The sequence below is a fragment of the Gordionus sp. m RMFG-2023 genome, chromosome 5 (assembly GCF_954871325.1).
Source record: "Gordionus sp. m RMFG-2023 chromosome 5, tfGorSpeb1-WG-v2, whole genome shotgun sequence".
Classification (NCBI taxonomy): domain Eukaryota; kingdom Metazoa; phylum Nematomorpha; class Gordioida; order Chordodea; family Parachordodidae; genus Gordionus; species Gordionus sp. m RMFG-2023.
The window spans coordinates 30,494,303-30,512,491 of record NC_088779.1 but is presented as its reverse complement, the minus strand read 5'-3'; the positions used below and the strand labels follow the sequence as shown (position 1 = coordinate 30,512,491).

The window sequence follows — 18,189 nt, the reverse complement described above, 5'->3', positions numbered from 1 at the left end:
AATTTTGTCAATTCGTTATATAAAACAAATTACTATAAATGTATTGTTTTTCTAAATAAAAAACAAATTTCGTCCAAACAGTTATGAACGTCTGTCTCAAATCAAAATTTCGGAAGTATGAATCCAGTTCCATATTATTCTTTTTTTTTACTGTAAAGAAATAAAATCGATAACTTAGGGCTGCTTTGTACAAGAATATGAGTTGGGCGGAAGGATATAAGTTCGGCGGAAGGATATTAAAGTTAACAGTTATTGAGAATGTATACAAATAAACATCTTTCTTTTTTTAAAAAAAATACCATTTATAAAAATGTAATTCACAATTATGTAATTTTTATTTTTTAAAAAAAAATTTGCACAATTATCATGTGATTTTTTTTTATAAATCGACTTCATCCGCTATCCACGTTCCACATTTTGGAAAACTGGGAGGTGCTCGCACCATCTCTTCGTATTCTCCTATTTGAAACATGATTGACATACCGCCCATCAGATGAAATCCTAAATGGCAATGAAACATCCAGAATCCTGAATCGAACGATTTAAATTTTAGTTTTATATTTCTATACAAAATTATTTCTAATATAAATAATAATATATATATGTCGTATTTTTTGAGGATATGAATTTTATAGCGAAATGTATTTCGGAATCCATAGAGCATGCGCACTGAGTAATTCAAACAATTTTACCGCGAACTTTATGAAAGTATAATCAAAACTTATATTAATGTAAAATTTAAAATTTAAAAAAAAAACGCACACAAATTTTTATGGCATTGTCCTAAATTTATGTGGTAGGCTCTCTTGCACGTGCTAGAATTACATTTCCGGTAAAATAGGATCATAAAAAGATTTAATAATCGCTTTAGAACATAGGATTTATAATGGAGTAATTCCGAATCCCTATGGTCAATGCGGCATATATGATAATAACCAGTTATACAAGCAAGTTAGGATTATAGGTTAGAAAGATATGGGTTAAGGGTAAGTAAGGTATATTAAAGAGGGTTTTGTTTAAATAAAGATTTAATAATTTTTATTGGTAAATTGCGAAATGTGATAGGTCAAGTGATTAAAAATAATTTTCCCTGAGTTGGGCCATTTTTTTTAAAAAAAAAGAAGATAGGCGAAAGTTAGAAAACCTGGATTATCCGCGAGGAATCTTAGAATAACGTAACCGCCTTCCGGAACCGCTACCGTATCTTTGTACACTGGGGATTGAAAATTTCTTTTCAAGAGTCCCTGTCGGTCTCTCCTTTTAATCTTTAATAAAAAAAACATTTAAAATTAAATTATTATTTTTATCATAAACCAAAACTATCAGGAAATTAAAATATTTCCCGTTTAAAAAATCTACTTCCGGTTTCTAAGTTCAAAACGGGCCACGCGGGCTAGTTCTTGTTTTGCTTTTAGAATAGCAACTTTAAAAACATATAAATTACTCAAACTTTTATGACTTCCGGTTTCTAGTTCTTATAAATTGGGAAAGAAAGAAAGAAAGAGGGAAAGAAAGAAAGAAAAGAAAGAGGGAAAGAAAAGGAAAGATAAAGATAAAGAAAGAAATCAATTAAAAAGGGTTGATTGTCAACTGATAATTAATCAGTTCGCGTCCCCTTTATATTATGTTCTCGTCCGAACTTTATTGAGCAGAATGACTTCAAACCAGATTTTGAAGAAATAATCTTTTAGCATTTTTATCTTTGTTTACAGAAATGAGATTTCTGATAAAATTTTACCTAAAATGCTAAAATTATAAGATATTTTTTCTGTAATTTTTCATGATGAAGATTTTTTTAAACTCCGATTTCGAGGAATAGTTTTTTGTGTGTTTTTTTCATAATAACGGCCATGTTTAAGATTTTAGTCAAAATAATAATACGTAAGCCTCGAGATTTAGCAAATAGAGGTTCCTAGCATTCCTGTCATCTACGAGCACAGGCATTCATATCATTATTTTAGGCTAACACCTTATTAGAGCCCGTTTTTAAATAATCGATTCAAATCACAACACTAGTTTTTTTGTTTTTTTTAAAAAACAATGTTTATTTTAAAAAAAAACAATGTTTAGTTTAAAAAAACAATGTTTAGTTTTTAAAAAACAATGTTTAGTTTTAAAAAAAACAATGTTTATAAAAAACAATGTTTAGTTTAAAAAAAACAATTTTTAGTTTAAATGTCCTGCTAAAGCTTAAAGATATTATTTTGTTTTTTTTTTGAAGGCATTTACTTAATTTCTGTTATTATTAACCTCTTCAATGGTGGTTTTCGATGCTAAGCGTTCTTGACCCAATACGGCGAACGCGTAACCGTGAAGATGAAAAGAATGGACGTCATTTCTCAAATTGTTACCTAAAAATAAAATACTTTAAAAAAAAGAAGTTTATTGATAATCGAATATTAAAAACGCGAACCGTTTTTAAACGATGTCCTATCAATCAAATTGAAAATCGCTTAATTTTAAATTAGCACTATAGGGGGATATACAAAACGGGGCAAAAGGAACAAGTGTAAATATCATATAGGTTAAACATTTTTTTCTTTGACGTTCTATAAAATAGGGGGGATTTGGACCAGAAGTTCTCCAAAGAAAAAAAAACGAAATAATTTTGAATATTTTGTTTTTTTAATAAAATTTCTTAGGTTCTGATGTAAATAACTAGGGGTCTGCAAGGGGCAGGCTTTAGCCAAAAAAACCCCTCCTTGTTTTGTATTTTTTGACCCACCGGCCCAATTTTTTTGAAAACTATTTTAATTGCTGGTTTTGACTCTTTATTTTAATTTATTAAGAAAATGTATCATCCGCCACAAAATATTATTTTGACGGTTATCGTAATATAAATATATTACATTAAATATAAAATAACCTTCATCGACTATCACGATTTCTACGACATTGTTCAGCGCTACGGGGTACATGTTGATACAGTTGCATATTTTGGTGGAGCATTCGGGGTTTCTTTCTATAGTGCAAAACTCGCTAGATGGAATTTGCTCGAATTGTGTCAGCAAAGGGAAGGAGGGATGGGTGAAAGATATATTGTTTATGTTGGGAAGACCTGGAAGAGAAGAGAGAATATATTACAAATTTAAGAAAAAAAAGGATTTCAATTTTGTTAAAGAACTTATATTATTTTCTTCTTCTTTTTTTTTTGAAAAACTAGAAGGTTGAGATACTCTTAACAGATCCGGGAGGATAAATTTCGGGATTAGAATCCGAGACCCTGTAGGGCCCTGATCAAAGCCTAATTCAAATGGAAAAATTATAATAATGTGGTGTTTAATTATTCATTTACTTATAATTTAATTATATATATATATAACCACCCTATACTACAGCTAACTCAAATATTTTAGCCAGATAAAATATCGTCTAAGCCTCGAGTTTTCGATAACATATGTCTAGACCTTCGTTCCTTCTATGAGCAAAATCTTCAGGGCTTGGGTAATATATTTTTCTGGATGAACTATTTAGTGAGCCGCTTAACGACACTACCCCCGAAACCAAGCACATACAAAGTAATACTATTATTACCATTTCCTATAAAACTATCCGTGAATAGGTAGAAGCGATATCTCGGATTATTGATCGGCTTTTGAAGCTCAAATTTCAAGGCTCTCAAATCGGTTAACCGAACGTAAGCGGGATTCGTATTGTAATCGGCTTTGTGAACAGGATTAAATACCTAAACCAGAATTTAAATACGAGATTAACTTTCTTTATATAAAACATATGTGCACGTACCTTTTCTCCCGGTCTTGGAGCTAGGTCAGAATTTGCGTATGTCAGAAATTTGTTGGAGCTTTTATCTTGCGTTTGCTTTGCTAGCATGAGTGCGGTAGCCTCCTCTAAAGTGATATCGTCGTTTCTGGTGTAAATCAAATATGAGGTCGCGTTTCCGACATAGCCCGCGGAAGCATTTCTGCAAACTCCGTCCCCAATCCAGCTCATGGAAAAAACCAAATCTTGATTAGAATTTCCCGCCTGCACGATAGGATTCGGATCGGTTGGCTCTAGGAACACGTCGAATCTTTCCGCCGCGAAAATGTATAACTTATCGACCGTAACTGGTCTGAACGGGAAATTGTCACCTTCAACTACCGTCATTCTATGTCCTTCTATCGAAAGCGATATTGGACAAAATAAAAAGCCGTTACTAATGACTCTAAGATAGGGCTTTTGACCGAAAGGTCTGAAAACAAAATAGCTCGGCGGGGACGAAGCCTCAAAATCACCTTGCCGTCCATTGACAACTAAAGAGGCGACTGTAGGCATGGTATTCCTGACAAAATAGGGCGGAGTTAATGACGCCGTCCAGTCTTGAACTAACGCTAATCTGTTGCGATCATTTTCGAAGCTCACGTAACGGGGACCGGATTTCCTAAACTTATTTCGAATCAGGAAGGAACCCGCTATACCCTGATCTCTCAATAAAGCCGCGTGAGCGTGCCAAAACTTTGTACCCGGTGGGTAGGCCTCAAATTTGTATTGAAACGTTGAACCGAGCAGAATATCGCACTGGGATACTAACGGGGTCCCGTCCATGAAAGGCGTTTTCAAGTGATGAATCCCGTGCCAATGAATAGTCAGGGATTCCACGCTCAGGAGCATATTGGTCACGTTAACTGTCACGATATCGTTTTCGCAAACCTATGTTGTTTTTATTTAAACGAGTTTCGCCATTAGACAATATAATCAAAGAAAGATGGTATTACCCTTATTTCCGGTCCCGGGAACATCTCGTTCACGAGAAACAATGGCCGCACACTTCCATCCCCTACGGCGCATCCTGGCCTACTGCAATCCGAAACGTTGGTTGGACAATTACCGCACTTGGTTGGGTTGAATGTTCTAGAAAAAGTGGCCACCAATGAGAAAAAGCATTCCATTCGGGGTCCATTTTCGTAGCACGGCCTATCACAGGGGTGCGAATTAATCCATTTCTGGCTTTCTACCACGCTTCCAAATACAACTTTTATTTTTTTGTTTTTTATTTGTTTTTTATTTGTTTTTTTTTAAATAAAAATGGTAAAATTTTAATCGTTTTATGTAGGAATTGAAGTCGTTTATCAAATTTAATATAAAATATTTATATTGATTATAATCCGTAATAATTTTTATTTTTTGCCCTTCATAATACTTCATAATAATAAATCAAAAAAAAATATATATACACATAAATGACCATTATTAATCATTTGTCAAAGGTCAGTTATATACAATTACATTTTTTTTATTTGTTTTGTATGACCATGAATTTCAAACGAAGCTTAAAAATTGACAACTCATATAATATACCTTTTTGATAGATTGTTAATTATAAATGTGAAGGGTTCGAGATGTAATTATCGAATATTTGTTTAAATTTAACACGAAAACGCTCGAACGCTAAAATATCTAGTTAAGACGCATCCTTAGACACTCTAAAATCTTCTTACGATTTATCTTAAATAATATATAACAGAGACCTGCAGGCCCGGCCAGGCCCAGCCCTGGAAATTTTAAATTTACCCGGACCAGGCCGGGCCTCATATTTTAAAACGAAATATTACATCATATTTTAAAATTACACAAAAATTACTTAATTGTTTTTAATAGAAATTTTATTAATTGACGTTAATAAACATTAATGCGACAGGAGGGGTTGTTTATATAATTTGATGAGTTAAATATAAACTACACGTTTTAATTAATTATTAAAAAATAAATTGTCTTAAAAAAATGAGAATATGATAAATTGATTCCTCGTCAGAATTGTAGCTGGGGTGCAACTAGATGAATAAAAAGACATTTTATAGATCGGATTTGATTTCTAGAATCAACCTATCACTTTTGTTTTATGGCAGATGTTCATTTCAAGCGCCGAAATCATATCACGTTTAGTTCTTCGTCATTTAAAATATAAATTTTGATTTAAAAATATTTTACCCTAGCGACTAGAAACGCTACGCAAAACTCACTGGGTCAAACCTTATTAATAGCAGGAATTTCATTAAAAAAAACAAAATAATACAGATGGTAACTGATCCTAGGGCTAATGTCAGAAGAAATGTCAGATTGGGAGGATCATGAATTTAGCTATAGTTGATGGCATGAAAAAAAATGTTGCCAGAAATATATATCCTGATTATAAAAAAATTTTTTGTTAGAGAAATCATTTCAGCCCTCAACGACATCATTCCAATTTAAAATTAAATATTTAAAACTTTTAGTGCGCGGAGTACGATTCAAGTTCAAGATAATATAGCTAAAATCGTTCGTAAATATTCCTTTCCAAGCAAACTATTACAACAACATTAGAGATATCTAGAGCAAGAATGCCATATTATGCTCAGCCTATAGAGTATACCAGAAGAAGATACAGCGATCTTCTTGGGAAAAAAGCACGGGAACTTCCTAGACTTGCTAATTTAGCTAGGAGGGTTCTTTGTATACCCGCAACCAGCGCTCCCAGGTGAAGAATTTTTATTCCATCACTGGATTTTAATACTCAATGCGAAAAAGGAACTTCTTTCTGTTCCCACTAATCTTGATAAAATATTTTATTGATTCATAACAATTTAATAATTTTACATAAAAATCTGATTTCTAATTTATTATATTTCTTATTATAATATTTTTGCTCCCAATTTCCATATTTATTATTTTAATTTGTTTTATATGAAAAAACAATCAATAGAATATTTGCTAAGTGTTGTATATGTGACTCTGATCTGAGTAAAAAATGTATAATTCCTAAATAATAGGAGGAGACATAAAATAATTTAAGAAATGAATTAAACTATATATGTTATAGAACTAAGAGTCCCAAGTAAATTATATGTTTTTAATTTTCAAATGAATAGCACGCCGCGGCCATCGCTGATTTATTAGGCGACGGACGACATCGGCGAGCCGCCGAACGCCAATTAAAATTTTTTTTAAGCCGTCAATCTACAGCGCACAGGTTTACCCTATCACACCAATTTCAAATAATTTTGCCTTAGAACTTTCACATGAGGGAGACTGGGGTTATTATGAGCCCGAGGTTATTGCGAGCTTTGAGGATTTCTTCTAGAGTACTCAATTCTAATAGTTATTTTTTATGATTTTATCATATAAAATTTTTATAACACAGTATACGATTTTATACACTCAAAAGTAACCTTTTTTAATTTTACAATTTATCGAAAATAAAATAAAATAATAATTAAAGGTTTTAAATATTATTCAATAACTATCTTAATAAGAAAAGATTAAATCCTATATTCTGTATATAAAATTATTCCTTATTTGAACAAAAATATATGTTTTAACATTGAATTTTATAAAGATATTGAGGGTCTGAGGCTATTTTTCAAGAGGTTTATACGAGCTTTTTGAGGGTTGTTTAATAAAATTATTTTTGCTTTTTTGAAATTTGAAATTCGAAAAGTGATAGAAATTATTACACTTTCTTTTCTTTCTTTCTTTCTTTCTTTCTTTTCTTTCTTTCTTTCTTTCTTTCTTTCTTTCTTTCTTTCTTTCTTTCTTTCTTTCTTTCTTTCTTTCTTTCTTTCTTTCTTTCTTTCTTTCTTTCTTTCTTTCTTTCTTTCTTTCTTTCTTTCTTTCTTTCTTTCTTTCTTTCTTTCTTTCTTTCTTTCTTTCTTTCTTTCTTTTTCATTTTTTTATTCGTTTAAATTTGTCAAATGAGTTTCACTAATTTATTTTATAATTATTTTTCCACGGGGTATAGTTTATTCTTTCTCAAAATATTTCTTTTCAAAAATATTAATATTCTTAGCATAAAAAGTAAAATAAGAGGAAATAAAATGAGATATCATTTATTTCAATATTATCGAGTAGTAGTTTTAATTTGATTGACGTTTGCCTTTTAGGGGGCTCACATGCGCCCCTGTCTCCCCCTACTCCTAAATTGATTTTAAAAGTTATTCAAAAAAAAAACCAAGCGCTAGCTGTAAATGTTCTTATATTCAATACAATTAACAAGTTCAGCAGAAAAAGCCCTTTGTCAAATCATAAATTCTACAAGGTATATTAAAGTTATTTTTAGCTCAATCCAGGAATTCGCTAAACTCTTATAATATTCGATTAATTTAATGTTTTATCTAGCGATTATATTTCTGTATTTTCGAATAATATAAGATTTTACGGCTAAGTTACAAGGTTTGTATCTTTCGATACATTTGTGGAAAAATTTTTTACAATGTTGTTATAATTTAAATATATTAATTTAGTTTTTGAAATCTTTAGGATTTTGAAAAATACTTACTTAATATGAATATGAAAGATAAATACATCTCCTGCCTAAATAAAAATATTTAATTTTATTTTTTTTAAAAAAAAGAGAATCTAATGGTCTTTTTAAGTGTATTTTTTTATTATTATCTATCTATAATTACAGGTGATAATAATAAACCTAATATGATTATTTATTTATATAGTATAGGTATAAATTTTTAAAAATAAAATCTAACTAATAATCACAATTTAAAAAAAAAAATTTATTATTATTTATATTATATTACACTAACACTACCATAAATCTTCTTACAAAAAAAAATACACCTTAATTTCAACACTGACCCTCAAAATATAATGTCATCTTATATAATGTATAAAGGCTAAAAAATTATAAATTTTAATTTTATTTTGAAACAAAAATTTTAAATTTTTTGACAAAAATAAACAGCAAAATATGATGTATAGTTTATTAAAAATAAAATGAGATAATTATATTGAAAAATTATTTTGACCATCAGAGCTTAAGTTTCTTTATAATAAATTTAGTATATTTAAATTATTAAATTATATTAAAATATATAATTCAAAATTATTATTTGAGGCAGATAATCTATTTCCCCCAAAAAATATACATTACAATCACGTGGTAGAGTTTTTATCTAATAATTAAGAATTTATTATAAGAGTAATTTCTTCTGTATACTTTCTGGAGTTCTTAATACATTACGTAAAAGTTTAAATTGAGTTTTAGCTCCAATCCTAGCCCTAACCCCACCATGCTTAGTAATTTTTATATAGATTAAATATATTTTTCTAAAAAAACGATTTTGTGTATAATTATATATTACAAATTTTTATGTTGTAAATCGTCTGCTCCGTAGTAAGAATTTTGAAAAAAAAAAAATACAAAATGGCGTTTCATGAATTCAGAATTCCGAAATAATTCTATCCTAAATAATAGCCAAAAAAAGTAAAAATTAAATTTTAAATATTTATTTCCTTGCATATATTAATAATTATATCTAACGAAAATTTAAAGGTTTATTTTCTTATATTTTTTCAAAACTTAAACACTGATTTATCTAAGAAAATTCTATCAATTTCTAGTAATAAATGATTAGAAAATTTCCAGATATCCAATTAGGCAGAAATTGCTAAATAATAATTATTTCTGTAAGATATTTTGTATATTTTTGGAGCGTTCAGGGTTTTTGCTAATTTTAAAGATACATCAGCTGATGTGTCGAAATCTATAATTTAAAAAAAAGGCATGATGGTGTCCAGGTTGCTATTCGGAACAGAATTAGAAAAGAAACATAAAGTAAGTTTGAGTTAGGACGCAACCTTTAGCGTCAACGCATCTGAATTTTTCCAAAAAATGTATCACAGATACAATATGTGTCAAAATACATTCCAATTTGATTACGAATTTTTAGACATCTTAAGCCGTGAACTTTTAGGGATCTTTTTATAATTTTTAATTTATATTCATTTTTCCAATATATATATTTTTTCTTTTAAAAATATAAATTTTTTAAAAAAATGACTCAAATAGGTTCAAGGGCAAAATTGTTCTGAGTTTCGTAAAAAAATGATTTTAAAAATTGTTAATTGAATTATTTTTAGAATTGATAGAATTATTGCCAAAATAATAATGCAGAGAAAAAAAAGGATCATATTTATTTGTAATGACGTATTTTTTCAAGATTTTTTAAAAATGGAATATAATAACCTATTGTTCATTTTATTAAAAAAAAATTTTGAAAAAAATATTTTAAAATAAAAATTGGCAGACATATGGATAACTTTATATTTTTAGCTTAACACGTGACCATTAGCGGTAACTATACATCTAGCTATCTATCTTATGACCATGATCAGGGTATTTTTTCTAAATAATAATCGGTTTGATGATATGGGGGGGGGGGGAGGCTTGAAAATAGTAAACAAAGATTATGACACCATTTTATGCAGTATCATGCAAAAACAAATAACCAAAATGGTTACCATATTTAATGGTTTTATGGATGGAAGCATAACCCTTACTTCAATTCTTTCGACAGGATTTGTTTTAATTTGAGATCTTTCTGAATTCTAGGAGAGTGGAAGGGGTAGGCTCAAAGATGTTTTTGGTGGTAGGGAAGCAAATCTAGACTTTTGCCTCCAAATTTGTTTGGCAGCAATCTTTGAAGAAATAAATGATGAGATGGATGTTCTAAATATAGGCATATGGTAGAATGACACCTGTCTTTTTATTGAGAAGGGCTTGAGCCAAGAGTTTGGCCAAATTTATAGAGAAATCTGTTATTTTTTAAAAAAATGGAAAGTTTAGCTTGTATTATATTAAAGAATATTTTAATGTAAATTGAATAGGAAGAAAGTTTGATGTGCTAAACAATATATTATAGAAATGGGGTTTAGATTTGTTAATCACCTTTAATTAAAAAGTTTTAAGCATCCATAAGCACCTCTGACAGTCGGAGTGTGGTATAATACGAATCAATTGTGTCTTTTAAAATCTCATGAGGTGGGGGGGGGGAGGAGGCAAAATTTCAGGAGACTCTCTTAAAATCAACACAAATAAGTCGGTATTCATTTATAATTGAATTATTTTTTATATTTTACGCATCAGGGGATTCTCAGAGTCATTGGTATATAAAGATCTAGAGGGATCTCCAATTGATGACCCTGAAATGTGTTAAACAATTATATTGGATAGGAATTAAGTATTTACTTTTGAAGGCAAAAAACGCATATTTTTAAATCTCACAATTTATTAAACCAAAACATATTTTAAATATTAATAAATTTTGTTTATTGCATCTTGCGTGTTTTTTTCCAATAGATATTTTTTAAACTTTTAAAGGGAAATTTCGTTTTGCAAATAAATACATTTTTTTATTATTTTTTTTTTATGGAATAAACTTTTTATTAAGAACTTTATAATATTTAATACATTGAACGTTAAAAGTAAAACATATATACGTAATTTAAAAAAAAATATATATTAAAAATGTCATGTAAACTATTTATTTAAAATCTATATAAAAAACTGTATAATAAAAAAAAAATAATTAGTATAGTAAATTGTATGTTGGGTGGGAGGAGGTCAAGAAAGAGAGCCATGGATGGCAATGCAGTTAGATCTGCATATATCAATAGATATGCGCTGTCTGAGATAGAAGCCTTCCTGAGGGTCACCAGTGATGGCGCGGATTTTTTTACCGAGGGTTTTGAAGAAGGTTAGGGCATGATTGCCAAAAGACCCGGTTGTGTCGGATACGATTGGTATGAGATTGCAATTTGTTAGGGAAGTGTATTTATTAATTTTCGAGTTTTCAGCTCGCATGAATGAGTTGTTATTAAAGGAGGGAGCAAATCGGTCGATGCAAGTATAGTCCCATGCTAATGGAATTCTATTACTCCATGGTATTAATGTCATTCCATCTGGCCGTATAGTATTCTCGGTTGAGAGGCCACAGGGTTCGAGGGTTGCTGGAATTTGAGCTGAGCGTCGAGCACGGAGAATGGTGCCGTTAACTGCACTGTGTCGAGAATGTCTACCTTTAGAGAATCGACAATGAAGAGGATGATGTCCAAAACAATAAACGGATTGGGAACATAATGTACATGTGGAGTTGGCCAGTATATTACAGACCTATTGGTATGCGTAATTCTTCGTTTGTTAAGAGAAGTCCTAAGTTTGAGCTGGGCAAAGCTTCTAACCATTCATAGCTCGATAGGGAAGGCAAAAGTTGTGGAACTTGCAGTTGTGGGAGAGAGAGATGATCAACTGTTAAGGATTCATCAACTGTAATGGGAGATAATAAATGAGAAAGGATTGATGGGGATCCCTTAGAAGCAGCACTCGATATTAGATATTCAACGGAGTGGCGTATTAAGGGAAGATCCCATGCTTTCGTGATGTGGGGATTGGAGCGGAGAAGGAATTCTCTTTCCAGATTGCTAGGGCGTGGGGAAAGTGGGCGTCTGTGGGGTTATTGTTAAGTGATAGCATAATTAAGCGGGAGCTTGTTTCTGAGGCTAAAAAAAGTAGCAAGGCTGAGTGACGCGGGTGATCTTAAGCCAAGACCCCCAAATTTCGAGGGTAAGGAGGCCTGCATCCAAGAATTAGGGCTGAATTTTATATTAAGGATGCCTTCTAAAGAGTCTTTGATTGTTGATTCTATTTGGGTGAGAATTTCCGGGTATAAGAAAAGTGGGGCAGAGCGGAAGGCGTGTTGGATTTTTGGGATAAAGAAAAAGTTTTTGAGAAGGAAGAAAGCTTGATGGGAAGGAAGGACTTGAAGGATTTTATGTAAAAGGTTAAAATTACGGAGAAATTTTGTTTTGAAATATTCGATTGCTTTATTGCCGCCTATTTAGAAACGAGTTAATTTTTTTTATTTATTTAATGTTAAATTTATCAAATATTTTTTTTAAAAATTTACAAATTAATGAATAAAGTTTACGAAATTAAATTTTCTAAAATATATCGGATCTTTAACATAAATTTTTTGAGTGAGATTTGACAGTTTTTGAAATAGGGGGCGAGGAATGGCCCACCCAGCCAGTCGCGCGTAATTTTTTTCCGCGTAACTACTCAAGGGGCGAAAACCTTAATTTTTAAAAATTAATATTATATCGTAATTAATGACATGTAACAATACCTAGACTGAAGATGCACTCATAATATGAAAGCGTCATTGAATGCAAATCAGCTGGACCCGCCATTTTGGTAACGCGTATAGTAATTTTTCTCATGTTGAAAAAAATACTATTAAATTGATAACGTTGCTATCATGTCGATGATCAGGCCAATTCTTTAATAAAGTTTGCGTAAGACATAAGGAACAAATTAGCTTCTCGTTAAAATTTTTTAATAATGATAGGGTAATCAAAATGGCGTCCCCAGCTGTTTTTCGTTGATGTACACTTTTAAAGAATGCATCGTCAGTCTAGGTATTATTATATGTCATTGTTAGTCTGCCAAGAGCATTTTTTTTTAGCCAAAATGTTAAAATCCCGAAAATTATTTTTTTTAAAAAAAACTATTTACCAATTTGTCAGGTGTCAAAACTTGTATAAATATTTATATCAACTAGAGAAATACCCCCCAAAAAATCTAATATTAAATTAATTCCGATTTCTTTACAGAGATTTCTAGAAAACATTGATCTTACAAGGTTATGATCAATGACATAATAATCCCTAGAATGACGATGCATTCATTAAAAGTGTACATTAATGAAAACAGCCGGGGACGCCATTTTGATTACCCATTTATTAAAATTTTTTAACGAGAAGCCAATTTATTCCTATATCTGACGAAAACTTTATTAAAAGAATTGCCTGATCATCGAGATAATAAGGAAACAAGTTATCAATTTAATAGTAGCTTTTAACATGAGAATAATTACTATATGGGTTACCAAAATGGCGGGTACAGCTGATTTGCATTCAACGACGCTTTTAAAGGTATTATTATAAACGCAGAGTCAATCTAGATATTATTATATGTCATTGGTTTATGATACATAGTTTTTTAAAATTATTATAAATAAAATAAATTATAATTAAAATTTACGGATGTCGTCGTTGTCCATTGCGTAAATAAAATTTGCATGGTGTGACTATGTAATGACGTAAACCGGACATATTATTAAATATGAAATTTAATTCTAATAATAGGCTTAAATAAAAGTTTAACTAAATGTATCTAAAAATAGATACAGATACATCTTAAATAGTATCTAGATACTTTAATAACTCCGGTAAATTTTTATTTAGATTGCTTGTGATTAAAATTTGTAAATATCAATATATTTTTTTAAAAAAGAAAAAAATGGAAATTAAATTTTATAGTTTTGCGATAGAGGTCAATGTTTCAATTATTTCATCACAAATTTCGTCGTAATATTGGAACGTATTATCTAATTTCCCCAGCTTATTTTCGATTCTCTTCAAGTGATTGACTTGATTTAAGGCGATCCCGGAAAAGCAGCTAAACGCGAACTGCAAACCGAACCTTGGTACTCTCTTTTTTCCGCTCGATTCCGTTATCACTTTCACGGGATACCCTTCTTTACTCATCCGATTTCGTATCAAAAGTGTAACATCTCCTAAATGAGCGGGGTCTACGCTTTTGGGTATCTCGGAGGATATCGTTATCTCGTCAAAATTTTTATTATCATGACTGGTGGATTTATCGCTAAAATAATCGATCCACACTATTCTAGGCGGGAGAATGCGGCTCGCTAAAATGGCGTCGAAGTTGGTTTTAAAATTGGCGTAGAATTTCTTGACCTCGCCTTTATCTCCAAAGCATCGGAGGACAACTTTTTCCAAACCCCTTTGTCTCATCTTATGACAGTTATACAACCGATTTTTTAACTCGTCAACGATGGCTTCCATATTGAAGAATTCGGCTTCCATGATTAATCTTTCGATTAACTGCGGATTGGGGATATTTGTACCATTTTTGACGAAGTCGCACAACAGTTCGAAATAGTCCGGAGTACGATCAACGAAAAAGCGGCCATCTTCGTCTTTCCCCAGAGGTACGGAGGGGTCATCTGCGAAGCAACGCTTCAGTAAACTTTCTGGGAACTTTTTGAACAATTTATATTCTAACACAAAAATCCTACCACCTACATTGATAGTTAGATCTGTTTTTTTTTCCTTTTTTATTTCAATTTTTTCTTCCGTATTCCGTTTAGCATCCGGTACAGCATGGTCAGAAATTTTCCCAACAGCCCTATTTACTTGTTTATCCGATTTGGTAATCTCTATCGCCGGAACGCTACTTTTGGTATTATCTTTCACCTCGCTATTTATGGCATTATCCGTCGCGGGTAAAGTATCTTTGGTAATATCTTCCGCTACTAACTTCATTTGAGATGTGCTGGGCTTACTCTTCGTAATATCATCCGTTAACTTCGTTTGAGATGTGCCGGTTTTACTCTTCGTAATTTCCAACATAATATTTGTAACAGGAGATGGCGTAGTTTTAGGTGACATTAACGTTACAAGATTTCGAGGGTAACTAGACACATTATCTATGTCTTCTTTGTGGTGTTGCATGAGAGAATTTGCGAATTTATTGTGAGCCAATTTTAGTCGATTTTCAACCTCGTCGGTTAAATTTATTTCGATTGGAGAAGGGGATTGAAAGGGTGATTTCGGGGAAGAACCCACATCCCCGCCAGAAATTCCCGCGAGATTTTTAGCTTGAAAAGCGACGGTTTCGTTTATTTTGCGAAATATATTCTTTTTAATGTCGGATACGGAGCTTTTTTTTCTAAGAATTGTTTGTTCGGTGTATTTACCCTGTTCCTCTTCGGAATCGGAAGATGATGACATCAATTAAAATCTATTTATTTTTTTTATTATTTATTTAACAAATAAAAAACTTTAATATTTCAACAATCAAATTTTAAATTTCAAAGCTCCATTTATTATATAAATAATTTTCCAATACATGTCGATCATATTTATCCAATAGCATTATTTATAGGAATATTCATCCAATGAATATTCATTTTATCACATTATTATTTTCTCGTATTTTGTGAAAAAGTGCTATAATACCCGGAGTTTTGAATCGAATTCGCAGCTAAGTTAACCATTTGTCGTAGTAGCTTAGCGGTATGCCCTCAAGGAGTAATTTCGAAGTTGTCGATAGGCCCAATATAAGTAGAAATCGATAGTCGGTCAAAGCATCTATCTAACAGGAGATCAACGACCTCTTCCCCTTTAATGGGCGAGCTTAGGGCCTGGCTAGTAATATTCTAATACACAAAATATCGATTATTGACCGGAAGTATTCACTTTTGGTTTTAATAGGTTAGAAATGAATGGTGGGAGGGGGGGGGTTGTACAAAATAAAAGTTTGATACAGCCATCAATAAAAGTAATTAATTATAATAATTATTTCTCGTTCTACATGGGCGGGTCTTTGGGGGTCAGGAATTTATTTTATTAACCCAAAATATTGATATGAGCATCAGGTAAAGGCTAATATAAATATTTTTTATCTCAGCTAATAATATTCACTCTTGGTCTTAAATGGTTGGACTAGGTCTGGGGGTAGGGGGGGGGGAGATAAAAAATATAAAGGGTAATTCTCGCGACTTTAAAAATACCGTCGACATACACAAAATTATGGAGACCGTGCCCTAAAAATGACTCACATAAACTCCCGATCTGATAACTTCGTTTAAGATTTGGCCGTTTTAATTTATTAAAATATATTTTGAAAATGAAATAAACCTTTATTAATTTTAATTATTTTTTTTAGGATAATGAATGATGCAACAAGAATTAACTATCCAAATTTATAAATATAAAATTATATAGCATTTTTAAAAATTTTAACCATGCTTATTATCATCGCTGATATTAAAAAAATCAGCCATGAGCTTGTCGGCCAATACTCTTAACTTAGTCCGCGGTCATGGCGTGGCGGGTGGTAGCGTGAACCGAAATGAAATAAAATTTGAGCTGCGTCAAATTTGTGTTCCTTATCATATCTATATCACCTAATCGGGATGTTTAAAAAATTATCAAATATTAAATCCCTAGATATGAGCAGGGTTGCCATGTCTCCCCCATCAGTGGGAGTCTCCCACAATTTTTTAGTTTACCCACATACATCTCACTCCCACAATTAGAAATCTCCCACAATTTTTTTTCTAGCATTTTAATGTTTTTAATATATAAATAATAATTTTGAGAGACAGTATTTGATTATTTTTATATTTTTAAAATACATTTTAAATATTTATTCGAAAGATATGTCTAGTTCTTTTATTTTATTCCTCCGCTCTAAAATTTATTTTTTATAAAATTCTCCAATTCGGTATGGGAACGATAAATGTTCCCAACCTGGAGATAATTTTTAATGGAGGAAATAAATACCACGAAATCCTAACTGTCGCTCATAATTTGAAAACCAGTTTTAGGCGGAGGCAATTAGATATTCAAGTTTATAAACTTTTTATAAATATGTTATGTTCTATCTCCCCACTTGTCCCGTACTACTTATTTCTTTTCTTTACGTTTTCTCCACTTGTTTCTTTTGTTTTCTCATCTCCTTTATTTCGTTATGAAATTGATATATTATACCTTATTTTTATATTGCATTTGAAACTGGTCCTTACCAGTTTCATGAATGATTGTATCGCGATTAAATAACAACTTTTTTTTTTCCTTTTTGTTTTAAAAATTATAAAGGTTGAAAACAAAACACCTTTTGGGGGAATTGTTTTCTTTCGTTTTGAAAAATTTATATTTTTTTGTAACATCGATTTTACTTGTTGAATAAACTTTGAAAATATTATTTTAACTACGTTGTCCAAGTGATTTCATGACTAAATCGATAAAACCCGACCCCCTGGATCCCGTCATCCATCCCGGACCCCCAATCACGGACTGTATTTTTCCCATTCAGAAACCAATCGGTCCAAATATTACAAACATAATTTATTTCATTTAATCTATTAATATATGTTTAAAATTATTATACAATTATATAATAAAAAAACAAAAAATTATATAATTGCAATAATATTCAATACGCAAGTTAGCGTATATTGTTTTTCAAAATACCTTTTTTAAATATATAGAGTTATTATAAAATTTTTATCATTCTAAAATCTAAACTATTAAATAAAGAAATAGCTAGTTTTTTATATATATATATATAGAAGGCTTTAACACTAAAAATAAAAAATCGAAAGCCTATTATTTTGATATGGACACTTATCAAAAAAGTGAATTTAGAGATATATTTAATACTGCCTTTTTTATTATAGATTTATAGAACAAAATGATATTAAGAATAATTTTAATAAATTATTTTTATTACATATTTAAAAATTTAATATTAAACATTAAAAAATACTTAATATTTACCATATATAACAATCAAAATAATAATATTTATTAATAGAATTCATGACTTTT

The 18,189-nt window shown here is 30.7% G+C and overlaps 2 protein-coding genes across 2 annotated transcripts; both read right to left on the bottom strand.

The window, feature by feature from the left end:
* Positions 1-379: 379 nt before the first annotated feature.
* On the bottom strand, positions 380-8,295 carry LOC135929839 (uncharacterized). Its single transcript, XM_065466567.1, has 8 exons — positions 8,252-8,295; positions 4,716-4,972; positions 3,745-4,650; positions 3,535-3,685; positions 2,867-3,058; positions 2,251-2,351; positions 1,145-1,265; positions 380-528 (listed from the first exon to the last, which is right to left on the bottom strand). Exons 1-8 carry the CDS (start codon positions 8,277-8,279, stop codon positions 380-382), a joined length of 1,905 nt encoding a protein of 634 aa, XP_065322639.1. The 5' UTR covers positions 8,280-8,295.
* A 5,787-nt stretch (positions 8,296-14,082) lies between these two features.
* Positions 14,083-15,588, bottom strand: LOC135930342 (uncharacterized). Its single transcript, XM_065467125.1, has one exon. It carries the CDS (start codon positions 15,583-15,585, stop codon positions 14,083-14,085), a length of 1,503 nt encoding a protein of 500 aa, XP_065323197.1. The 5' UTR covers positions 15,586-15,588.
* Positions 15,589-18,189: the final 2,601 nt, after the last annotated feature.

Bases quoted from the DNA above. Each gene is read 5' to 3' on its own strand.
- LOC135930342 (XM_065467125.1), bottom strand. From the start codon at position 15,585: ATGTCATCATCTTCCGATTCCGAAGAGGAACAGGGTAAATACACCGAA.
- LOC135929839 (XM_065466567.1), bottom strand. From the start codon at position 8,279: ATGTATTTATCTTTCATATTCATATTAA. The intron at 3,686-3,744 runs GTACGTGCACAT...ATTCTGGTTTAG, and splicing joins CTCCAAGACCGGGAGAAAAG to GTATTTAATCCTGTTCACAA. The intron at 529-1,144 runs GTTTTCTAACTT...CGTTCGATTCAG, and splicing joins ATTCCTCGCGGATAATCCAG to GATTCTGGATGTTTCATTGC.